This window comes from Pholcus phalangioides, unplaced genomic scaffold (assembly GCF_987345545.1).
Source record: "Pholcus phalangioides strain wild (caught in Gottingen) unplaced genomic scaffold, Ppha-v1.0 ptg000004l_1, whole genome shotgun sequence".
Classification (NCBI taxonomy): domain Eukaryota; kingdom Metazoa; phylum Arthropoda; class Arachnida; order Araneae; family Pholcidae; genus Pholcus; species Pholcus phalangioides.
In genome coordinates, this window is record NW_028301597.1 from 33,549,518 (window position 1) to 33,576,499 (window position 26,982).

A 26,982-nucleotide genomic window follows, 5' to 3' on the forward strand; every position below is an offset into this window, starting at 1 on the left:
GATTTGAGTTTCGAGAAATTAAGTTATTAATATCCATAATACTACCCATTTATAAGAACCCCCTCCCCACTTATTTTTTGCATATAGGGGTTCATTACACACGTTAAAAAAAATAAGGTATTTCAATATAATTTTTTTTAAATATTACAGTACTATCTGCGAGAGCTTTTAACATTTTTCAATGACCAACCACTGCTGCTGCTATCACTTAACCACATATACAGTAGTTAACTGCACCTCATAGACATTCCTCTCCAGAATTTATAATAAATTGAACATGCTGAAACAGTGTGTGTATGTGTGGCCTAAACTTATTTATGTTGTATAAAGTTATTGTATTAATGGTACTCATGCTGCCATTTGACCTCCATATTTTGAAGTGAAAATATCTGAAGCTTAAATTTTTACATTATGTTAGTATCATGTTAAAAAGTCTGCCTGCTCTTTGTGGAGAGAATTTTTTAAATGGGAGATTGGGGCTCGCATTCACACCTTGAAGTTGATAAAAATTTCAGATCAACAAACTTTGAATCTAGATGCTCACAATGGTAGTCCAGCGCTATGACCATATAGTGGCTACTATATAAAGAAACATGTTGCTAGCCAACTGCCTAAAATGGAATGGATTGGAAAAACAGGCTTAAATCAGAATTATTATATAATCAGACATCTATACACCGGTACTACTGGAGAATGATTAAAAACTGATACATAAACAAGCTCACTTTGCTATTCATGCAGGCTCTGAATCCGATCCTGCTAAAGAGTTTGAAGCAAACAAAATAATCTGACAGCATAATGATGTCCAAATTACATTGATGTGTTTGGGTGTCCCTTTAGGCACCCATGTCCTCCGAGGTACATGGAGATGACTTATACTGCTACTCAACTGTACATACATCTCATACACATTCCTCTACAGAACTTCAAATGAATCAGCACATGTGTGGCCCTAACATATTTATGTTGTCAGCATTATTTCGTGTTCTTGCTGGTGCTGCCATCTGCCTTTCATATTTTGAAGTAACGATGACAAATGTTCATTGTTATGTAAGTACCATGTTGGAGGTCTGTGCACTTCATCTCCTACCATTTGGTTATTTTTCAGAGATTTCTTTTGTAACTGGCGGTTTTGTTCACCTTTGGCATTGTTTCGACGATTACTGCCCTATTTTACCATATTTGATATCCCAAATTCCTGTATGTTTCCTGGGGAAATATAGTAAGATGGCAGTAGCTGTTCCATAATCGGTTTCATTTTTTAATACTGTTTTTCAGTCTGTCAGCATATTTGATGCTTTTTCAGTCATAGACAGAGTGAAAATAATCCTCTTAAATTTTAGGTAATTTTTTTAATAGTTATTTCTTACTGACAGCGAAAAAATGCCTCTCTATTTGCAAAAAATACTGATTATAATTTTGAAGAGGAGTGAAATTATTCTATAAAATTATTTTTTCAAATAACACTGGTCAGAGCAAAAGACTCAGATGAAACAATTTTAAGTCTATTTATTATCACACATAATATCACCTAGGTTTGAGACATTCCGATAATCGTGTAGCTTCTTCCTGATTTCCTATTTTATTCAGTATGCTAATATACTGGCTAAGTATGTCTTTCCGCTTTGGATAAGTATGAATCAGTTTTTCAAAAACTGCTTGGCATCTTTCAATGTTACCCTTTTCGTAGTGCACCCTGGCAAACTTGACCATCACATCCGCATCTAAACAAAAGAATTTAATAACAGAATATAGTAAATGGACATGTATGATTCAATTTTGTTAATTATAATTTTTTTGATTGAATAATAAACAAAAGCCAGGCATAGCCTATCCATATAAATTATCCCGGAGAGAACCTAAACATGTACAGTGTGGGGACACCCTTATAACTTAACACTTTATTATACATTGGATGTTGCTGAATAAGCTGGCATTAAGAATTGACAAGCTAATTACAGAGGCTCTCTCTGTTATATCACAGTTGGGTTTAGGAGAAGCATGGCTTCCCTCAGCAGCATAATAGGCAATGTAGGAGTGGATTTTCTTAATTTTATAAAATACAGTCATCCCCAAAGTTATGGAATAGATGGTAACAGCTTAAGTCAAATTTGCTAAGTAAGGATTTTTTGCATACAAAGACATAAGCCTATAAATATTAATTAATTGGGAATTAATTCTTAGGGGAAAACAGTCTTTGGATAAAAATTATAATCACAATTACAGTTAATCCTGCACAGCACACTAAATGGAAAGTAAACATTTATTTTTTTAATAATGATAGCTTCATAAAATTTAAGTTGTCTTGTGGCTGCAATCAGGTCCTTAAAAAAGTCCAAAGTCCATATTTCCTGAAATCTGTGCAAACAAATTTCATGTGTGGTATGCTTCAAATGTTTTCATAAAACCTTGGTTTAGGAGATAAGAAAAAAAAACGAATTGAAATTGAGTTGCAGAGACAAGGCGAATTATCATTGTGAGCATTGCATTCAACAAGATTTTTCTAAGACTGGTAATAACATTGGACTTCAGGTATGAAATTGTAAACAGTCTGCAAAAATGACAGATGCCAATCCCTGGAAAAACAAAGAAATCATGGCAAAGTTTTCATCTTTAAAAACTTTCTCAGCTTATAGTGCAGCCTCACAAAAATTAGCGTAATTCAGCACAGACAGTATGATGTTCTGATAAACCAAAAACAATTCTTACTTGATTATAACTTAAAGATCACTACCGATTCAGAAATTACCCTGTGATTATGCTTGAATTTGAATTTTGAGAAATGTGAATTTTTCACGGAAAATACAACTCAGAATAGCACAAGTCAGGGTATTACTGTAATGGTACTTGCAATATATGCAATTAGGGATGATATTAAAATAGAATATTAATGAGGATCAGCTAAATGATGGAATAAACAGCTCATTTTATAACTGTTACAAGGTAAAAATAAGTGAGGCTATTTCCAGCAACACTTGAAATCTTTTCATTGACCTGCTGGTGCATTATGCTATACGGTACTCCATACCATATTTCTAACTAATATCCAGATGTTCTATGAGAACTGGCTTGATACAAGTAACCGATTTAAAAGCAATTCAATACAGAAATATTATAAATACAGTCATGCCGCTTAATATTATCACATTGGGACTCTGTATATCTGATAAAACAGGACAACTCAGTTTTTCTTATCCACATAACTAGGTGGAAAATGTTCTATCGTGATGTTTTTTTTTTGTTTTTTTTTTGATATTGTTAAGCAGGATATTTTTGTTTTAAGCTGAGATTCTGTCTTTATTATTATTCAGCCATTATGAGAAGTTTGAATGGAACTGTCTAATGTGTTTTACAAATTATGATTTTTTTAATGTATATATGGAACATTCCACACAGATCTTCTGAGAAATGTTTGTAAAAAATGGAAGGGTACATCTTTTTACATACATATAGAAATGTCCTCTCCACCTGTCAATACAAGATTCATCTCCACAAATAACCAGTCTTTCGATGAATCTTGTACTTTCTACATCACCTAGCAAGTTGATTATGATGACTTATGGGGAAAAAAATAAGTCTGATTCCACCTTAGCTTCAAATTGCACAAAAAAAAAAAAAAAAAATTACAGAAAAAAAATGTATAACATAAACTGAAATCCCTATAACTATAAATTAATTTTTTCCCCATGTGGTTCATTCTGTTTTTTGCAAGAATGACAGCAACACCCAAATGATTTTGTAAGTGATTCTAATAAGTGGCATCTACTGTACAAAATTTTGCTGCCAAACTCACTACACTTAAACAATAAAAGAACATGAATAGAAAAAATTCACAAAATAAAATTTATACACACGGTGCTTTTTGTGCAAGTTGCCCAGGCTTCGATCAAGTAGACTCTGTGCCAGTTCAGGTTTATCTGCATCAATATAGACTGACATGAATTTGGTCCAAACATTGGGGTCCTCTTTGAATTTCTTGATCATTGCAGATAGCGTTTCTTCTGCCTCCTGCAAAATGAAGCCATGTCTTGTCAATCATACTTGATGAAACTACAACTAAGCCTTATTTGAATATAGAAATTCTTCATAAGGAAAAATAAGTATGAGTTCTACCATTTGAAACCTTTCTCTATTATACAGGGTGGTTATAAAATAACTTCGTCAATATGCTAGTCCCTGGTGGTCACAATCAATGAATGCGAATGAAATTTGAGCATTTGAGATATAGCTGTTTCAGAGAATGTGCTTGAGAATGAGTAGAGAAACACACAAGCTCTCTCTCTCTCGTGGTTACCTACAGCAACAAAATTTTGAAAAATTCAAATGGCAGCCAGGGCCGTCATTTCAACTTTTTCCGAGGGGGGGGGGGCAAAGAGCATGTACTAAAGGTATGTATATATATATATATATATATATACACTGAAGGGCCAAAAAAACTGGCACACCTGCCTAATATCGTGTAGGGAGCCCGCAGAAGTGCCGCAACACGACGTGGCATGGACTCGACTAATGTCTGAATTAGTGCTGGAGGTAATTGACACCATGAATCCTGCAGGCAGGGTTGGTAAAAAAAACCAAAAAACCAGGTTTTTTTTGGTTTAAACCAGGTTTTTTTGGTTTAAACCGGTTTTTTGTTTTAAATAGTATTAACATTAAAAACAATGAAATTTCTGAAAAATCATTCAAACTTCTAATAATTAACTGAAATAAAATGGTTATTAATGTAATTAACACTATTCCCATACTAATTAATCAAAAAATATTTCTTACATTTTAACAAAAACCAACTTTTGCAATTTAATTATTTTTTGTTCAACTCAATGGATTACTGTGTGTTTGAAAATTCTTTTAATGTTATTATTAATCATATAATATATAAAGGTTTTTCACCAATTACTTTCAGTATACTTAATTAGGAAGCTATTTTGCAAAAAGTAATAAAAATTAGGTGAATATAATGTCTTTAATGAAGCATAAATAATTCAGATTAATTAGCAATGATTTACGATATACAAGGTGATTATAACTAAGGTTCTGATTTCAAAACACTGTAAAAAAAGAATGATTCTCAGGATGACTTGAAAATTGGCATGAGTATTCCTGAAAAAATGCAATTTTATTTGATAAAGGGGAAAAAATACTTAAAAAAGTAAAATTAATCACATCATCCAACATGTGGGCAATTTGCTCGCAGAATGGAAATGATAGCCAATCATGGCAGAATGATACCTTATTTATAGCATTTCACAATTTCATAATTCATGGAAACATCACAAAAAGCGAAGTAATTGAACAAATAACTACAACTTACTTAAGAAATGTTAAATATGTTGTCCGACGTGTGTTCTGGCTATAAGGTTGAAAGCACAAAAATTCTTGTTCAACAACAGAATCGGAGTATGCCATGGTCATAATGTGGATGTGCTTGCAATTCAGCTTTATTAAATCAAACGTTGTTTGGTTTAACCCCCCGTTGGAACTTCTAACATATAGGGAATGTGCTGGAGATTGCAATTCACCAAAGTTTGCAATCTGACCACTGTTTATAACATTTTGAGGTACCTCCCACAGCCAGAAGTTGCAAGGGTTAAGGTGCATCCTGTCAAAATAGGTCTTCAGCAGCTCCTTTGCTGGTATTGCAATGTGCATCTTGATAGAAGTTCTATCCACACACTGATGCTGTGGAAGTGCCGAAATGATGTGGTTGCACAAAATAGATTATACTGCTGGCCAAGTACAGCATCATCTACTTGCACATTTTGCACGTTTTTCTTTTGCGAAAGAAACTTCCATTGCTTCAGGAGTATCTATGCAAATTTTCAAGTCATTCCGATCAGTACTTATTGTATAGTTTTGGAATCAAAACTTAAATTATAATCACCCTGTATATAGCTGATTATTTTTCATAAATATGTTACTACTATACAGTAGAACCTTGATTAACTGGGCTTAACAGTGTGTGTGTGTGAAAGTATAAAAAAAACAACTATTGAATATTAAGACTGGGAGATATACAGTAGGAGATGTGCTACTTCTTATGGGAAAGAAAATGAAAATGTAAGTGAGGTAATGTAACTACTAGTACACTAGTCTTTGTCCTTTAAGGACAGCTGGTGTCTTTATTGGATTATAGGACCACCTGCCCCTAGCATGATGGTGTCACTACTGTAGCTGCTTCTTTGTGAAGAGAAAAAGAAACCCTGTGAGATAAAATACACCACTACATTTAGATGTGTGATGCACTCCTTATTCATGAATTTGCTTAAGATAGAGCATCGGAATGTAGCCAAAGGTTAAAAAATGTTGTAAGAATGAAAAATTTTGGCTTTTATATATAACTTTAAATGACTAAGATACTTCATATGAAAAATATATATATAGTCTGGCCACTTTTATGAGACTTTTTGAAAAAAACCACTTATAAAATCTTATGTCATTTAAAGATATACCATCAGAATGTACCCCAAGGATATAAAATGTGGTAAAAATGAAACATTTTGACTAATAATGAACCAATATGATATTTTTCAAGGAAAAAAATGATATTTAGGCAACTTTTATTCGATTTTTTGAAAAAAACCACTTGGTTAAAACCGTGGTTTAAACCAAACAACCCTGCCTGCAGGGCTGTCCATAAATCCGTAGGAGTAAGAGGGGGTGGAGATCTCTTCTGAACAGCACGTTGCAAGGCATCCCAGATATGTTCAATAATGTTCATGTCTGGGGATTTAGGTGGCCAGCGGAAGTGTCTAAATTCAGAAGAGTGTTCCTGGAGCCACTTTGTAGCAATTCTGGACGTGTGGGGTGTCGCATTGTCCTGCTGAAATTGTCCAAATCCGTCGGAATGCACAATGGACATGAATGGGTGCAGGTGATCAGACAGGATGCTTACGTACCTGTCACCTGTCAGAGTCGTATCTAGACGTATCAGGGGTCCCATATCATGTCAACTGCACACGCCCCATACCATCACAGAGCCTCCACTAGCTTGAACAGTCTCCTGTTGACATGTAGGGTCCATGGATTCATGAGGTTGTCTCCATACCCGTACACGTCCATCAGCTCAAAGCAATTGGAACCGAGACTCGTCAGACCAGGCAACGTGTTTCCAGTCTTCAACAGTCCAATGTCTGTGTTGTTGGGCCCAGGCAAGGCGTAAAGCTTTGTGTCGTGCAGTCATCAAGGGTACACGAGTGGGCCTTCGGCTCCGAAAGCCCATATCGATAATGTTTCGTTGAATGGTTCGCACGCTGACTCTTGTTGATGGCCCAGCATTGAAATCTGCAGCAATTTGCGGAAGGGTTGCAAGTCTGTCATGTCTAATGATTCTCGCCAGTCATCGTTGGTCCCGTTCTTGCATGATCTTTTTCCGGCCGCAGGGATGTCGTAGATTTAATTTTTTACCGGATTCCCGATATTCACGGTACACTCGTAAAATGGTCATACGTGAAAATTCAAATTTCAACGCTACCTCGGAGATGCTATGTCCCATCTCTCGTGCACCAACTATAACACCACGTTCAAACTCACTTAAATCTTGATAAACTGCCATTGTAGCAGCAGTAACCGATCTAACAATTATGCCAGACCGCAGTGCCGTACTCTGATTGGTTCCATATCTATTTATTTGCATACACATGTCTGTACCAGTTTTTTTGGCTCTTCAGTTTATATAGAGGGGACGACGACGACCCTAAATGACGGGCCTGATAGCAGCACTCACTTTTATCCATTGCAAAGTAATTACTGCAACAAAAAATCATAAATGGCATTGGAATGACACATGCAGCACCCTAAATGCAGGCAAAGAGCAAAGAACCACATAGAATACCCAATGCAGACTACATTTCTACCACCAGAAGTTACCTTCTGAAGGAGTTAGTAAACCCCCTCTTGGCAAGATCTTCTTCCTTTTTCTGCGTCCTGCACCAGCATTTATGATGCTACAGGTAACGTTTTGACACTATTCATGCACTTTTCACAGCACCAATCACTTAGCAATCCATAAATGTGAGTATTGGCTTTTGAATTTTTTTTTGCCGTGACAATAACTGCGAGAACTAGGGTTTTGTTTTTCCCCTTCATTCTGGAGTGAGTACTTTGAAATACCCATACCTCGAATTTCATTTGCATGCAGTTGATTTTTGCAGCCGCTAGAGGCTCATGTATCAGCAAAGTTATTTCATGACCACCCTATATATTACTGGCAGCATTTTAGTCTTTATTTATTTTGCATGAAAACAATGGACACATTATTTACTGTAATTTTTTGTGTATAATCCACAGAATCTGTTAATAAAAAAAATTAAATTTTGTAGTGCAGATTATCTACAGCTTATGTTTTCAAATGGTTAGAATATAAATATTTAAAAAAAAAAACAGTTCATGAAGAAAGAATTTTCTTAAGATTAAAGTTCAGATTTTTAAACATTAAAAAGTTCAGAAATTTAAGAATCAACATTCTTTCTTTCCACAAAACATGTGGCTAACTCCTTCCACACCTTAACAATTTATTTTCAGTTATAAGGCTAGCAACCAGAAATTTTCATGTGTAGATTATATGCCCCTGCTAACATAGCATAGCTGCCAACTTTTGAAAATGAAAATTCGGGAGATTTTCACGCGGACCCATATTTTATGCTAAAAACCACTCCCTAATAAATACAAAAGAGACTTTCCACACACATAATGGTGCATTCCCTAAAAAACACCCTCTTCGGGTTTTGCTATTGTGATTTCACCACACACTCTGAGACCAAAGATGTTTTTTTAGGTGTCTTACATCACTTCTTAAAGTTAGTCCCGCGAATTTAGAACAACCCTGTACATGCATTAGCAGCATCATTGTGCCCCCCACCACAGACATTCAAGTCTATTTCCGCTTATGACTGTAGATAACAGGATAGAATTTTTTACAGTCGCAAAATTTACATGTGTTGATTATAAACGTACATGCACTGGCAGGACTTGCAGCATACACACACTATTTACTCATTTATAATTTATATAATACCATACCTGAAGCCTGTTGTACTTGAGTAAAACCTCAACCATATGGTTATATATTTTCTTTGAGTCATTATAGCATAAAGCTTCCTTGAAAACTTCTTTCAATGACTGTTCGGTTCCGTACAAGCTCTCAATATTCAGGTAGGCGATCCACATATTCAATTTCTCTTGTTCTTCTCTATATGGAAAATAAAATGAGCATAACCCTTTTTGGAACAAATTTATCTATAGGTAAATGCTATTTTATTAGAAGTAAGCATTAATGATGCAAAATGCTGATCATGCTGGAAAAAATACCAATTAAGAAATATAGATTTTTATTGATGACTTGACAAATGACGGCAACTAAAACAAAATGAGTATTGGAGTTTAAAATTTTCTATTTGTGGTTACTAAATAATCAGAGAACAATACTAAATTTTTGACATTTATATTGGCATAACTACAAATGTGAAAGGAGGTTACTATATCCTAGAAAAGCCAAACGAAACGTTATTTTATACCCTTTTCTTCCTCTCTCCCCCCCCCCCCCGCAAAAAAAATATTTGGCTTTCAAAAAAAAATTTCCCCCCTCCATTCCACGTAAAAAAGGTGTTACATTTGAAGAAAAAATTGACTTAAGATAATTCTTATTTGGACAGAAAAAAAAAATTATATTATTCATTTTGTTGTAATATGCAAGCAGTTGAAATGAAAATACATCAGGTTAAAAACTAATGATGAAATTGTAATAATTACATATAAGCACTCATTTATACACATTTCTTCAATATCGAGGTCAAACACTATTTTGTGCATTTCTTCCATAAAAAGAGGTGGGACAGAGCTGAGTCCGGATGTTGCATTGGATTGAATATTCTTTGCCATTATATAGGATGAAAAATTACATGGGATGAGTAGAAAAAAATTTGGGACCAATCATACTGATCGTTAAAATGGAACTGTTGCAACATAATGCATGGTGGTTATAGAAAGCGTAATACAGGGTGGATAAAAAGTCTATAGAAACTTTAAAAATTCATAAAAACCAGAAAATGACCAAAATAAAAAAACGGGTTGCAGGGTTAACATTGCTAGGTCATGGGAATTTTTTTTAACACAGTAAAAAAATAAATCAAAAAACAGCTGATAGACCGACTGGTACGAGCGACTTCAGTGTAAATATGCAAATGAGATGGTTATAACTTGCGCTCCTAATCCACAACCAGTTCACCGTTGTAAACTGTGTATGTAAACAAGGATGCTGAGTGTGAAAAATACAGCTTTGTTGGTGAAGTTGTTTTACGTGAACTTGTGGTGGTGGTCATGTGGAACACATACTGCTGTAATAAACGATTTGGAGGCATCCTGTTCGTTATTTGCGTATCTTTTCTTTGACCTGTGTATGCCACCTATTGGCTGTTTTTTTAGTTTTTTTTCCCGTCTTAAAACATTCCCATGACTTAGCGATACAAATCTGCAAACTGTTTTTTATTTCGGTTATTTTTCCGGATTTTATGAATTTTTAAAGTTTCTATAGACTTTTTGGCCATCTTGTACATGGGAATGTATGGCATTCGTTACAAGTAATTTTGACCAAATTTCATTCAATGAAATATCAGTTCACCATAATCATTTATTTACACAGTCAGGCTCACTTATGATGAACATGGATATTACAAATTTTTACGCATACCAAAATTTTTGTGTCATGAATTTCATATTGCTTATAACGAACACAGACTTCAGCAAAGTATGCCTGTAACCGATTTTCGAACATGGCATTGTCTGGAATTTCTTTGTGATCTTATCTAAATCTGTTTACCCGTACATTTACCATTCTTTGACTGATAATGTCTCCTTTCTTTCCTTGAAAGACATTATAGTAGGGCTGTTCTGGGGCACTAAAGAATCCTTTAAAAAATTTTTGTATTTTTCTCTGCTAAATCGTATTTTGTTTGCAGAAAACCTCATTAGTAAGAAAGAATTGAGGTCCCAAGAATCTAACCTCCAAACCACCTTTACTGCACATTTGCCATTCTAAAGCCAGTTTTGGACGACGTTGGTTGCACAGTTTTCATTGTGTGTAAATTAATTTTGAGAATGTCCAAGTGCAAAACGGTATTCATTGCATATAACAATGTTAACACAATTCTAATTTAATCAAAGATAGGAATTATTATTAAATTTTCGGATTACAAAAATTATACATCACCTAAAATTAATTGCTTTAAGTGATTTTTTAACAACAGTTCTTGCTTTATCGATTTCAGCTTGTTTTAAATGAAACACCATGTAAAGTATCCATGCTTTAGAGCTGTTTGGATAAGCAAGAACTAAACGTTCGCACTCATCAAGAGTCTCCAGATTCAAAAAATGCAGACTGGTGGAATCAAAAGATTTGGCCTGAAATAGAAAAAATATTCCATACTTCACGAGATGGCATACAAAAAAAAAAATTACGAAATGTGACAAATATAATTTATAATATTCTAAACATAAATTTAGTCTAGTTACTAGAAGATTGTACAAGCTGCACCTAAAAACGTTCAAAAAGAATGAAATATTTCGAAATCAATGTTGCACTTTTATACACACCGTAAAACCAAAATTTTTATTCAGAAACCAAATCAGATTCAATTAGAAAATGTTACCAAGAATTAAATGGTTTGCCATCTTATACCGGTGCTTGACAAATGCAAAAATAATTTGGGAGCCAGCCAAGTTTTTTTAAGAGTCTGACCGTATTTTTTTCTAAAAAACCTACAAAATAAAAATTTCTTACTTTTCCGGGGTTACACATTTTACATGTTGGTAAACATGCTGACATAATTTCTGGAACTTTTGTGCTGCCTTGAAACTTCAAATTAGTTTAATCACACATATTACATTTTTATGTGTGCCATTTTATATTTGCCACGTCAACGAACTCTGGCCTCAGCCAAATTTTTCAGGAGCCAGGCTAATTTTAATTTGGGGGAGAATATGACTTTCTCAACTTCTCTCAGAGATGTCGTGACTTTTTTAAGTTCTCATACACACATTGTCCTCAAATTCTAACTTAGCAGTCACACATAGAAAATTTTAGGTGCTAATTCAAGTTTTTTTACCAGCCACAAAGACTTGCTACCTGGGATTTATCTGTTACACAGTGTCTGGCACCTATTTAATATAGTAGCCAAGATGTATTGCCAAAATTGGTTGTAAAATCTTGCCATATTTTTATGTCTCTATTACATGCTTGTACATCACAAGCTTGGCAATGACCTTGGTGCAATCATAATTCTGGGGGGGGAGAGTACAATATGAAAGCATCCAGTGTTCCTATACAGTAAGACCACAATTATCTGAGCCATGATTAACCAAGTTTCGAGTTATCTGTGGTACTTTCACAAATTCATTTTAAAAATCAGATAGAGTGAAATGACAAGCTAAACACCTAGCATTGTGACACTCTTTCAGAGATTGATGTAGCGTGTGAAAGAGCGTGTAAAGAGATTGCCATTTGGGAAAGACACTGGAGTAACTGGGAGGTGGTAGAAGCAAGGCGTCTTAAAAGCACCACATGCCCCTTCCCAAGCCAAGTGATTTTTCTCAGGAACTTACCTGGCCAATTTTCAGCAAAACTTGACTACTTATTTTTCTGAGCCCCCCCCCCCCCCGGGCCATGCCAATGCGTTAAGACGGCACTGGGTAGGGTAGAAAGAACAAATACATCAGATGTTATGGGTTGGATTAGTAGAATTGATTTAGAACACTCTTGACTAGGCACAACATTTTAAGTGTATCACTCACGAGCACTCTGGTGCTCCCTGAAGTATTTAAGAGTGCTCGATGACAGAAGGCATGGAAAACTACTTTTTAACCAGTCACCTGGCCAATTAATTTCTCTTTTTTTTCTTTTTCAAAAATTTGAAACTAATAAAATATATATTCCTGATTAAAATTCTTTATAAATGCATTGAAATCAACTTCATCACGTTCTTAACTGTGTTTTTAAATTATCAAAAAAAAAAAAATTCACTTCCAAATGTCTCACCACTGATAGATGTTGTTCCTCATCCACAGGATCTTCTAATTTTCTTTTGGATTTTCGTTTCCTGATATTTTCTACCTTGCCAGGTTCAGTTTCGGAACCAGCTTTGTTCTCACCAAAACTATTTTTGGTGTCCCATTCGAAGCCATCAGCTATGTATGACGTCTGTTTGAAGCTCATTGTAAACTGTGGTGATTAAAAAAAAATATTTTAATTAAAAGGAAGAAAAACATGAATATTTTATTCACGACTATAATTTATCCGAACTATTTTTCATACACTTTTATCCTGAATTACTTACTACAGTAAAACTCCTCTTTTGCAGACACTGGTAGGACTGAGTTATAATTTGTTTTATTTAATGATAAATATACAATAAGTAGTCACCAACAAATAAGGCAAATACATGAAAAATACAAAAAACACCTAATGCATTTCAACACACAGTGGGTGTCGTCTTCAGAGGAAAAATATTTAACCACTAATCACGCTGACACGGGATCCCACTTGGGTTAAATACAAAATCTTAACTCTCGGTTGCTCAGTGGAAAAAAAGTATGTCTGTTCACTTCAAACGTCATGGTCAGAATGAAGCTGAGAGCCCTGCATATGATACTAAGGCAGAATGGAGCTACCCAATTTGTCTATTAGAATTTTGTTAGAATTCCAGCTCGTAATGAATTTAAGCCATTTCATTGTGATCGGTGATGTAGATTTATTATCGTTTGCTAATATATTTTTGAAGGCCTGAATATATGTGCCTTTGTAGAAATCTAAATCAACTGCGGACTTGACTTAATAGGAAAAAACTCCCACTTTCTAAAATTTAAATCTATGGCACTTTTGTCAAATGTTTTTTCCTCTGAAGACAGCACCCACTGTGTCCCGAAATGCATTAGGAGTTTTTGTATTTTTTGTGTATTTGCCTTATTCGTAGGTGACTTAATATTCTTATGGGCAAAGTTGCTCTACTCTACCAAATATATGATACATTTATATAAATATTGATAATTATATAATTAATATATAAATTATTTACTGGTAACGTGGCGAGACGGGGCGCTCAGTAGGGCTGGAAGATAAATGTTTCTCTTTATACTAGGGGGTAAATGGCTATTCTATAAAATAACTTGTGGCCCAGATTAAATTGGGTCACAAAAATGGGGTGGGGGGGATTTCTAAAGAACGATAAAATAATTCTCACAACAATTGTCTGCCCCCCACATTCATCTGTGTTTTGGAAGTCAAACCTGGCTTGACAAAGGATATCAACAAATATGATGTCGTGGCCTAATAGTCAATTATAGTAATCAATAAAAATCAAAAATAAAGAGATAGAAATTCTTGATTATTATAAAGGCAATTTGCAATCGATGCCATGGTTCTGGTTGTTACTAGGGGTGTAACAAGTATTGCTGTTCAGTGTATCGTGAGATCGATCCTGTTGGGTTACCGGCATATCTCGAACATAGCGATCACAAGGTTAATGGAATGACATCTTTTTTTTTGGCGAAAAATCAGAGTTTGGCTCTGGTTTCTGATAATACGTAAATACAGAATGTTATGAAATACTGTGCATGCTTGAGCACCTATTGCACCCACAGCTATGACAACACTGTAGGGATTCCTGTGCCTGCCCCAAGACTCTAAATCAAACGGGGGGGGGGGGGACAAAATTATTCAAAACTTTCAAAATTCAGACGTTATGTCTTTCATTAATACTGGAATTATTTCTCTCGTTAGTTTGATTACTTCATTCATCAATTTTTGAATACTTTATTAATTAAAATAATTAACAATATTTAAATTAAGTAATTTATTGACAATATATAGTATTTATTGATACTAGTGGGGACAATACATAATCACCGGTATATGTGATAATTTTTTTAGGAACACCTATTGCAGGCTTGATTGAACATATTTCCAAAGCACATTTGGTCCCAGGCCAAAACTTTGACAGCCCTCTTCAGGGAAAGGGGAGCATATGAAAACTTCAATAGCACATTATATCGTTAGTATATCGTACTGGTCAAATAGAGTGTGCTACTTGGGGGGGTGGGGGAATGGCATAACTTCTACTACTGAGTTGGGAAATTTTTCAAAGAGTCCTGAGAAAATTTTCTGAGAGTCCTGGACCAAGTAGTTAGTGCATCAATCCTTGGTGAGATCTTCTTTCTTTGTCTGATTCCTGAGCAAACATTTATGATACCACAGGCACCACTTCTATGCTTCTCATGGTTTTTAACTGCCCCAAATCATTTCGCAATGCGTAAAAATGTTGATATTTGAATTTTTCAAAACTTTCATGTTAAAACCAAAACTGCAAGAGATAGGGTTTTGTTATAAAGCCCATACTTGGAAACATATATATCTCAAATTTCATTTATATTAGTTGATTTTTTCAGCCACTGGGGGGGGGGGGGGGGGGGGCTCCTGTGTAGGGAAAGCTATTTTCTGACCACCCTGTACAAGTGTGCATTTATGCATTGACATTATCCTGACCAACCCCCAAGACCTTAAAGTTCAGTCCATATCCCCCCCCCCCCCCATAATGGCTTCATTTCCAGCCATTTGGCATTTATTCAGGGATTTCTGTGATAATTGGCAGTTTTGCTTTGGCATCATTTTTGACAATTGCCAGATCCCAAATTCAAGTATGTTTTCCAGGAAAATATGGTCAGTCTAGTATGCAATTTGGAGTCCATGTCTAAATATTATCGCTTTTAATGCCATCTATCCAGAGATATGAGTACTACATTGATGGATTACAAACAGGTAAAATAGTACTTGTGCTGTTAACTATTATTCTAAATGCAAACTAAAAAATCTTCAATCTAGTTCCATTTTTAAACCATAGATGACAGTGAAAGCATTATACATCTTTACTTACTACCAGTCAAATCCGTCCAAATTTTAATATGTCAACAAATTTGACGTACCACTTTTTGAATTTGCAGCCAGACTCTGATGAAATGTTTCTGACGATGTTGCAGAGGGTGAATTCAGCGCCCGGGGCATCAGACCCACCAGCTCCCCCTCCCCCCCAGTTTTAAACAAAAGGTTCTCAAATTTTGGAGTTCCACGGCTCCCCAAAAAGGTCCATCATCCTATCATCGATGCAACAAACTCTTCTTAAAAGGCATTAATGGTAGTTCACACACACATAACCAGCAAGTACAAAAAACCTATAACCAATTGGCATTAAACATCCGCACCTGTCGATGTGACTTCAGGATCTTTTTCTAATTTATCGATATGGATGTAAATACGATCAGTCTTGACTTACTGTACTTATTTCCGAAAGCCGTACGGCTTTGACCTACATAATTTCATACCCCGAACATTGTAAGGGGCACCGTGGTGAGCTGTCCTTATTAATGTGAGCTTATTCAATACAATTAAGTGGTTATTCGCTTAACTGTCTTTCCATAAAAGTTTTTCATAAAACTTGAAAAATTCAACCAATAAGCGTATCAGTTATAAGCTTCTTTTTCAAGTTTTGTAAAAGATATTTTATCAAACTTTTCCATTGTAATCCTTGGACTTTCTCGGGGAGCCGCGGAACTAAAAAATTTGAGAACCTTTTGGTTAAAGCCAGGGCAGCAACTAGGGGGAAGCAGGCGGGTCTGGTGCCCCGGGCGCTGTACCAGAAGGGGCGCTGAATTCACCCTTTAACTGCATCTTCTACATGGCAAGGGGGCAGGCAAACCGGAAAGCCCTGTGTGCCAAAGTATCTGATTGCGACCCTGGTTAAGACATTAAATTAATACTTAAGAACTGAGCGAAATTGGTTCAGCCCCCCCCCCTAGAGACATCAAATTTAAACAGCAATATTCAAGGGTAACATGTCAAACTCTCCCCAGACCTTCAAATCTTTCTCCGACTACGGAAGGATGCCGTGCATTAATGTGTTTGACAACCAACTTTATATTCAAGATACATGATTTCTTTATACCCATGGGCATGGCCCAGCTCAAAATGGGACTGAAAATTTTTTTTTATTCACAATAGAGAGAAGGGGTCCGTCAAAGATTTCAGGCTAAGCGCCCGGCTCCAGGATGTGTGTGTGTGTGGAGGGGGGGGGGGAAAGGGGGTAGTAGGGTTACTGCATTTGAAGGTAGGGTTACTGAAAACTGAGAAAGGAGGACGCGGGCGCGCACCTTTAGTAATGTCAAATTTTCACAACAGGTGGCACTACTATTCTGATCAATAAAACCGGCCACAACAATAAATTTTCTTAGCTAACCGCTACAAAAAGCGAAAACAGAAAAAATTTCGAGAATTTCACCAATGTATGTGAACTCATAAACACTATAGTATATTGGTTTCGACGTGGGAAAAAAAAAATCCCCCCCACAGAAAAATAATTTCGGAAACCTGAGGACAAAAGGGCGAATTTTCTGATCATTTGATAATTTTTGTCGCACCACAGTCATTTTCTGCACAAGAGGGTTAATTAGATCTGGACCTACAATTTATTGCCGATTCCAAACGGCAGGCTTGTATTTTTTTATACTCATCGTTGAAGTTGGTGCGCTAACCCTTCGATGGGGGACTCCCTGTGGTAGCAATTTTTTCTGCCGTCATGTCGTCGTTTCTGTTGCATTCCTTGTGTCAGGAAACTTTTCTTTTCTGATGAGTCGGGTATCGAACTCACGACACCTCTAAACATCCTTTAGTACTTTAGACGAGTATCTTATCGACCTGGGCTACCACACCCGTGTAAACTTTCCTTTATCCTGGACCAAGCTGAGCCATGGTTACAATAGCATCTGCCCTGCTTGGAAGAAACTTAGATTATTATATGGGAATTTTGACAGCGATTGGTCAAAAGGTGTAAAAATGTGTGAAAAGAAAAGGGCTAGCGAGCCTGAAAAGAGGGAAGAGAACATGTGAAATGACATCCAGTCTCATACCCCTACATTAAAATTACAAAAACGTGTGTGTACGTACGGACATAATAAAATAAATAAGGATGGTACATGCAATTGAAAACACACGCTACAATATTATCATGTATGTAAGGGGCTCCCATCCGGAAAAAAATATTACATTTGTTTTTTTTTTCACACTTTCAATTCACTTTAGAGCAGTGGTTCTCAACCGGGGGCGATATGGCCCCCTAGTGGTACTGGGGTACTTCAAGGGGGCCACGGAAGAAAATTGAGAAAGGGGCCGTGACAGGGGGTTTGGAGGGCTGCAGAGAGCTGAGAAAAAAATTAAGGTGTGAAGAAATAAAGCTTTTATTTAGTGACTATACACATACAAAATCAAACAAAACCGCCCATAAAACCAGGGCCGTCTTAGGGCATGGACCCATCCGGGCTTCACCGCCTACATTTTGCAGCAGGTTCCCTAGGATGGAGCTTTTCACAGGCTCCCGGCTAGATTTTTCACAGACCCGCGTCCCCTATATAAAATGTATAGTGTGAAATACAAAAAATGATGAAAACCATATCAGGCCCTGGGCTGCAGCTCTTTCAGTCCCACTCTTGTGAGGGGTCGTGCCCGGGGGTGTCATGTCCATAAGTGACCCCCACCTTATGATATTTTGTATAATACAATAAATTTTAAAAATAAGTAAGAAATATGTAGGCTGTTTATTTCCAGCTAAGTATGGGACTACCATAGCATCACTGCCTAGGGCGCCCATGATGGTGAGACGGCCCTGAATAGAACTCGAACTAGCAAGGAGCTCAATAAATTCTAGGTCAGTGGTCTAGAGGCCAATCTTATTTGCAAAATTTTCATTCAGTATAAATTCACTGAAAAAAATAAATTCAATACGTATAAAAGATCTTGCTTCTAGATGAGGGTCAAAAGCTCTGGGCAAGACAGGGGCGCCACGAGAAAAAAATATGATACAAGGGGGACCACGGGCAAAAAAAGGTTAAGAAACACTGCTTTAGAGCATCGTTTCCCAAACTTTTTGTTTCATCGCCCCCTTCTTCAGAAATTTTTTTCTCTCATCGCCCCCTAACTCAAGCAAACCCATAGGATCCTATGTTATACTCGTAGCATTATGGGCCCCCCCCCCGGACCATTCCATCGCCCACCAGAGGGGGATATTGCCCAAATTGGGAAACACTGCTTTAGAGAGTCCCACCAAAGATTTCAACCTGTGGGGGGGGGGGGGGGTTGTTAATAGCATAGACTAAAAAACGCTAAGAAGAAAATACACGTGAACAGATACATTGAAAAATCTTGATTATGATAGTTAAAGCCGGGTTTTCCTAGGGATAGGTTTGTTGCGCAGCGCGAACCGAATTAGACTATTTCGCGCAGACAGAAACGAGTTACATAATCACGCTACGCGTTTGTGTTTTCCTAGCGAGGCGCATCAGATCAGGGCGTCTATATGACGTATATGGCTTTGGCATCAGCTACTCTGTCGTCTGCATACTCCAGTGTAAAGGGAAGGAAAAGAAAACACACAAGATTGAAGAGAACATCGGCAAAACGCGCTGCGCACGACGTATTTGACTCCTCCAGAAGCAGTCAGCCAATCACGCCCTACATAAAGCGCTGTCGTCGGGCGCATTGCGCTCTGTAGGAAAACAGTCAGGGCTGCTTTTCTTACTGGTTAGTGGACGCGTGTCGCGCTGGGCGAATCACGTTGCGCGCGGCACAGGAAACCTGCTCCTAGGAAAACCCGGCTTTAATCTAAAATTTTCGAAAACATGGCAATATACATACGGATATACTAAATGGAGACGGCATGCAATTGAAATACACACGCTACACTGTCATGTATGTAAACAACGGTTTTTTTTTTCCTATTTAGGACGACTAGCATGACGGGGCTAATCGCCTTTCCTCACGGGGGGGGGGGGAAGAAATATATTTAATTTTGACACCTCAAAAAAAACCCAAAAGAAGTCTTTCATATTAATACTAATGATTATAAAGTCAATAAATTTTCGGTTAGACGAATTTTACGCTATGAAAATAAATTAAAAAAAAAATTGATAAAATACGACTACAACTACATTTGCAAGAGCAGTTAACAAAATGGCGGCGGTTTACGTGGGTTACTTTTGCCTTATGAAAAATTAAGATATGTACACACTTGAACATTGACATTTTCATTTCAAGTACCGCAATATAAGAAATGAAGCAATATAAATGTGCATTTAAATAGGTAACTTACTAGTTTTTTTCGATGAATTGCAATACTCTGGCATGACCGCCTCTTGCTTTACTCAGTGAGGGGGGAGAGAAAAAAGTCCTGATATTGAATTAAAATTTTTGTTTTAAGATCTTAATTCAGACATTATAGAAATTTATCGTTATTTTCGAATAAAACAATAAAGAGATCAATAACTTGGTAAAGTTTTCAACACACTATAAAGTACAGTGTATACCAGGATACAGAGTGATTGATTGTGTAATGACATTGTAATGTAAACAACAATACAAATGCTGTTAAGGTATTTAAATATTGTTTCGATTTTATATTATGGTTGTTGTCACAATACGTGTTTGATTTTCTTTGAGACCTATTAGCTTAATCGGGGGCTCTCTATAAGGGGGTATGTTGAGAGGGTATTTTTGGATGGGGGGGGGGGGGGTCTGCCTTGGGTTTCAATGAAATGCATTGAATGCACAACCTGAAACTTAGTAAGTAGTAAAAATCAATGTGGGAGCCCATTGGAAATTTTTGCACTAAATATTGACTTTGCTTGCTAAGATTCCATATATACCAAATCGGCAATTTCTCATTGTGCCAAGGTTCTTACCGAGGGTTAGCAGACTTGCTTCTTTAGGAAGATATGCCCTGTTTTTTTATGTTTAAAGCGTCCTCTCACGTTTAGAGTATTTCTGTCATTTCCGGAATTTTTTTTGTCCTCTGAAACATTTATCTCATTTTTTTTTTCACACATTTTTACACCTTTTGACCAATCGCTGTCAAAATTCCCATACAATAATCTAAGTTTCTTCCAAGCAGGGCAGATGCTATTTTAACTACGGCCCAGCTTGGTCCAAGATAAAGGAAAGTTTACACGGGTGCAGTAACCCAGGTCAATAAGATACTCGCCTAAAGTACCGAAAGATGTTTAGAGGTGTCGCGAGTTCGATACCTGGTTCGTCCTTGTTAGAAGAAAATTTTCCTTACATGGGTACAACAAATGGCAACGTGACCACAGGAAAAATTGCTATCGCAGGGAGTCTCACATCGAGAGGTTAGCGTACTAACCTCTTGATGAGTATAAAAAAAAACAAGTCTGCTGTTCGGAATCGGCAATAAATTGTAGGTCCTGGGATCTAATTGGCCCTTGTGTGCAGAAAATTATCGTGATGCGACAAAAATGATCAAATGGAAAGTTTACATGTGTTAAATGGTTAAATAAAACAAGATTTTAAGTTTTCAAGTACTTTTTAATGTATACAGACTAGGCCTATAAGTGCTATTTACATAAGTTTAGTTGGTAAGTGGTTTAATTATTTAGTAGTTTAATAGAATTGAGTCCAGTCTATTTTTTTTTGATTGAGTAGGCATGATGCGCATGCGCTAGTAGGCATAGCCTTGTATTATCCAATGAGCATTTACTAAATCACTTAAATGTGTGAACATTTTTTTTAACACTTAGCAATTGAGACTAATGCTATAAACAGGCCTAAATATGAGAAAGACCGTCTGTGAAGAACAGCTCTCTCACTTCTTTCTTTTATAATAACCATTGTTTGCTTTCCAGCAGCCAATGCCTTATACTGAATTGGGGAGGAAGATGTATTACCATAAAGAAATGAAGAAAATTTGAACGATGCTCAATGCTTGATTATTATGATGAAATCGCCTTTTCAGCAGGGTAGAGAAAGAAAACCTTAACTTTGCTCTAGGAAAATTAATAAAACTCACCAGAGACTGAACAATTTATTAAAAACGAGGGAATACAAATTGTTATTTGTTTTATTTTCGTAGCAGTTCTGGTGAAGAAAAATTATTGTGATGATGTTTTTTTGTTAGTATAGTGGTGTTAATCTGTTGTGAAAATCGGGAAAAGTAATGTAACCAACAGTACGTGTGCAAGCATCCTCCTCCTTTCTCAGTTTTTAGATCTGTTAACCTTATTCTTCTCACCACTTGGCGACATCTTCAACATCATAGAAATTGAAGGTGCTTACCGATAAAAAGTACAATGTTTCTTAAATAAACACAATAATCCAAAATACAAAGGAGTTTACACCAAAAATCAATCAACATCAACCAAATTTTTTGTGTCGATCACTGTTCGAAATGGTTTTAATGCCACATTCTGAGCCAGAAACTAGGCTTTGTATTTGCTGACTAACCTCTGTAAAAAAAATGTTTTTTCATCAGATTACAATTATTCCTCCATGAAAAGAACTAAAAAATTAGCGAACGGAGAGAGAGAGAAAAAAAAACTAGGATAAATATTTAAGTAGTAACGAACCTGATGACACAAGAGGAAAAAGATGCTGCTAATATAAAAAATTACAATGGCGCTGAAAAGATAAGGGTAGCATGTTGGCTTGAGAACATTCCAGTCACCAATGAAAATTTTTAAAAGAGCCGAAGTGCCTAGGTAAATTTGTGATGGAAAAAACCCTGTTAATTTAGCAGCAACCTTTCTTATGGAATCATAGTCAACTTTGCTCATTATGGTTTATAAGTAGATTTTCATTTGATACCTTTTTGTTGAAGTATTTTCACACCAAGACTTTTATTGTCATCACAAAGTTTTTGTGCAAGATGTTCAATTTCATGGTGAACAGTTGGCATTAACGTATAAAAAGTATTGGAAGAATACTTTTTGTCTGTGGGGGAAGGGAGGGAGGAGAGATGGGATTTTGCTGCCTACTTTACCATAAAAGTTGAATATGTTAAATTTTTAGTTGACCGATGGTGGAAGAACACCATTTTATTAATTCAAACTTAAATAATTTTAATACTGATTCTTGAAGATGTTAAATTGGGTTGGCAATCAATACCTTGCAAATACTAAATTTGGCTTAAGCATTGAGCATCAGAACAACCAGTACTGCTGCATCTTAAGGGAAAAACTCTTCTATATGGAAATAAAAAACAATAGTATATGAGAATTGTTACTGTGCAAAAAACTCATTTTCAGTCAGGACTTTAGTACAGTGGAGTGAATTCACAATGTGAAACAAAAAAAAAACCATGCTTTGAGGCCTGCTCTGCAATGTAATTTATAAATATGTATTAGTGAGTTCACATAATTCAATTTTTTTCTTTTCTTTTTAAAGCATTGTTTTCTATGTGAGAAAATTTCATCTCCGTAGTAAGTACTTGGATAGTGCTTCACTTTCATCTCTCAAGTGGAACGCTGGAAGATACTTTAAAAAAGAACTAAGCCTACACTCGCTGCAGGCTGGCGACAATACAAGGAGAGATTCGGGTGGGTCCTAGCCACCAGGCTCGCCTACCAGAATATAAGCCCAACATGAAGCCTGCAGAGATGCCTGAAAAGTGTGAAGCACTAGAAGATTTAAGGTGGTCACCTGGCGTCTCAGATTGTGACCTGTTAATGTACTTACGAGCAGCTAGGTATGTATCCATGTAAATTTGATTATTGTCTTTAGTGAAGTTAACCTCATGATTTTGGCTCTGTCATTCTCTTGAATAATTTTTTTGAATTATAAATTTAGCTATTTTTAGTAAAAGTTTTTCTGATTAACCCTAGAATACTAATTTAAAAAAAAAAGCTGATAAAAACTGCATGATAACTGCCTAAACTGCTAAGTCTCTTAGACATAGAGTTAGTATTCTAGGGTTAATAACTAATTTTCCTTTATTTTATTTATTTATTTTTCGAATCAACAGTAGGCTCTCAATAATTCAGCCTTTCCAGTAATCCAGCGTTTTTAGACGGGTTTTCTTTGAGCCTAGCATGAAAAATATGTTACTGTATGTCTATGCATATATAGTGTTAATATTAATTAGGCCTAAGTGGACTTTCTCAACTTATTCCCAGTTATCTGACACACGCTGGTCTGATATGTGCCGGATTAACAAAAATACTGTAATTCCTACTTATATTCCTCAGTCCGAAACTTTGAATTTTATGTTTCTTACACCCATTTTCAACTGTAAAACAGCCTAAAATTAGTTGTCCACAGATAAGCGTAAACGATTTACTATCAAGCATTTACAATATCTGGAATTAATTGTGTGAGATCTCTATTAGCATTTCATTTAGATAAGTGAAATCTGTTTTCAATGCTGTCTAGTGTACAAATATATCTATTTGTTTGACTGATTGCAAATACGAAATATCCTATCCGCAAATAACCCAAACCATGAATTTATTTTTAGGCATCTCGTTTATATCTGCTTGTGTCAATTTCTATTGACTGTATTTCCATACTTATATGGAGACAACCATAATTTTTATGGGCAGTATATTTATATTTTATCATAATTATCTATTTTTTTTATTGCTCTCATTAGGTTGCTGTATTTTTGATATAGTTTGGATATATATTTGACATCCATATTTTTATGTGTTGCATTTGTATGAAAATTTATTTTGTAAGTAGTAGGCCTATTTATATTGTTATCAGTTCTTCATTTACTAATTTCTGTTTTGGAAACCCTGATATTTATTTATGTTACAGGAGCATGGCTGCTTTTGCTGGTATGTGTGATGGTGGCTGCGCTGAAGATGGTTGCGTCGCAGCTTCAAGAGATGATACTACTATAAATGCTATGGACACGGTAAATATATTACTTCGATTTTTTCGAAAGTTTTCTTTAACTTACTTTGTCGTTATAAGTTTTTTCTTTCATCTGATCTGCTCTGAATATGCACACAATTGAAGAAAAAAATTTGAATTTTTCATTTTGCTATATTTAAAAATAAATTATTTTCTTATGGTTAATGATTTAAAATTTGCAAAATAATAATAATACAGTAACTCCTTTTTATATCATGGCAAAAAAAAGTGCAAGATATAGCCTACCGAAAGTGTAAAACAACCAACAACTTTATCTAGGTTCGTATGTTAAATTTTTTACCTCGTTCTAATAAAAAATGTGAAATATTCAACTATGAATCATAACAGTTCACAATATGGCAAGGCGCTGTATCATTATTTTCCTTTCAAAGTTCATGCTTATGAAACCTCACACATATGTTGATTTGATTGATTGACTTTTGAGTGACAAACTTGGCTGAAAGTGGCTCTGTGTTCATTTCCCAGGAAATATGTGGCTGCTCGAGGAAAATGAAATAAATCAGCAAATTTTAAGAATAAATGAAAAAAGAGGCCTACAGGGTTCTGCCATAAAAATTATGTTCAAAAAGGGCTCTGAGTCACAAAAGATTAACTGCTGGTTTATGCGATTCTTTATGTTCATTGAATTTTCTTTACTTTTCTGGCTTTCTGCTTGAATTTAATTTAAAAAAAAAACTTTTAGAAGTAGGAGTATGCGCATTACATTCAGGGAGTCCATAAACCTTTTATCTATTGGAGAAATTCTTACTTTTTCTTCTTCCTCTGTCCACCAATGTTTCATTTTACTCAGTAGTAACTATTTTGCTTCAAATTTTCATTGGCACTTTTTGTTTTGTCTATAGTTGCATGAAAGCTACTATGACACTGGAAAAGCTCTTCAAGCTCTGGTTAAAAATCCAATTCCTCCAGGGATAGAAAAGAAGTGGGTGGAAGATGAACAGGTATATTGTTTTGAAACTTAAGTAGCTTTTTGAATTATTTGTTTGTGAATATTTTTTTTATTTTTTTAATTAATACAAAATCCAGTGATAAAATAGCAATTTATTTCTTTAAGTATTTTTGGATCATTGTAACTTGTGCATGATGACTGGAAACATTTTTATATACAAGTATATTCAGTATTTTTGCTGTGAGGGATATTGAAAACTCATCATTTATAGCCTTGTTTACAAAGGGAATTTTTTTTTTTTAAAACTAGTATTTTATCAGAAAATTTCTGAAACCTATTTACATTTCACTAAAATGTTTGACAGATTTTTTCTACATTTTCGTGAACCCCCCCCCCCCCTATATGTTCCCAAGTATTTTTGCATCCTCTTTTTGCCCCTGCAAGAGAAAAAATTATCAAGCATGTTCATTGAGAATGATCCTGATGAAACCTTTGCATGGGCAATCTGTAATTAAAACATGTTTATTATGCCATAGCTATCTCTATACATCAGGGCTTAACAAACCAAACAAAAATCTAGTCACCAACTAAATATTTTTGGAGCTAAGGGTGTTTTTTTTGCCTGAGTTGATAAACACGCATAGAAAACTTAAGACGCTAATACCAATTTTTTAGTAACCATAGCTACTTGATGCCTGGATTTGTCAAGCCCTGTTGAATGTGCACTGAAATTATGTTTCTGTAAGAAAATGGAATTCAGTTCTTAGAAGAAAATGAAAAGATGGAGAAATAAAAAATTATTGCTTTCAGCGCAATAATAATGTGTTTTCGGACCAAAAGTTTCAGTTGCTTTTATAATCTGTCATTTTGATCAAACACTAGGGATTTTTCCAGTCCTCTGTTACATGATATTGATTCAGATTAATTAGTTTGGCATGCTCTCTGATGGAATGTTTTTTTAATTCCCATCCTTTAGAAAAGATTTGTGAAAGGCCTTCGACAATATGGGAAGAATTTTTTCAAAATTCGAAAGGAACTTCTTCCACACAAGGAAACTGTGAGTGTGCTAAATTACATAATTTTTTACTATTAAAAAGATGATATGAATGATTCACCCTTTTGCATCTGGAAGCTGAATAACCTGCAAATTCATAAGTGCTGCTTATCACCAGATGCAGAATAATCTATCCCATTAGATATTGTGTAAAAATGTTTTTCCTTATTGATGCACTGTAATACATAGCAGATAGCAAATTTAGAGAAAGAATGTAAATGTGGATTAAGTTACATTTATTGAATGTATTGAATATTGAATATATTACATTGAAAATATGTTTTTATA

General features: G+C 35.5%; 2 protein-coding genes across 3 annotated transcripts in view; one reads left to right on the forward strand and one right to left on the reverse strand.

Annotated features, from left to right (window-relative positions):
- Nucleotides 1–1,489: 1,489 nt before the first annotated feature.
- On the reverse strand, nucleotides 1,490–19,803 carry Rrp5 (Ribosomal RNA Processing 5). Its single transcript, XM_089231357.1, has 6 exons — nucleotides 19,724–19,803; nucleotides 13,028–13,210; nucleotides 11,204–11,394; nucleotides 9,019–9,187; nucleotides 3,855–4,008; nucleotides 1,490–1,724 (listed from the first exon to the last, which is right to left on the reverse strand). The coding sequence occupies exons 1-6, from the start codon at nucleotides 19,745–19,747 to the stop codon at nucleotides 1,528–1,530; spliced, it is 918 nt and encodes a 305-aa protein (XP_089087483.1). The 5' UTR covers nucleotides 19,748–19,803; the 3' UTR covers nucleotides 1,490–1,527.
- A 241-nt stretch (nucleotides 19,804–20,044) lies between these two features.
- Nucleotides 20,045–26,982, forward strand: part of Gug (arginine-glutamic acid dipeptide repeats grunge) — a 44,972-nt gene continuing 38,034 nt past the window's right edge. For both annotated transcript variants that reach the window (XM_089231358.1, XM_089231359.1), the window contains exons 1-5: nucleotides 20,045–20,168; nucleotides 23,261–23,561; nucleotides 24,632–24,731; nucleotides 25,594–25,692; nucleotides 26,617–26,697. In XM_089231358.1, coding sequence (XP_089087484.1) covers nucleotides 23,458–23,561; nucleotides 24,632–24,731; nucleotides 25,594–25,692; nucleotides 26,617–26,697 — 384 coding nt within the window. In that variant the 5' untranslated portion in view covers nucleotides 20,045–20,168; nucleotides 23,261–23,457. The remainder of the gene's footprint in view (nucleotides 20,169–23,260; nucleotides 23,562–24,631; nucleotides 24,732–25,593; nucleotides 25,693–26,616; nucleotides 26,698–26,982) is intronic.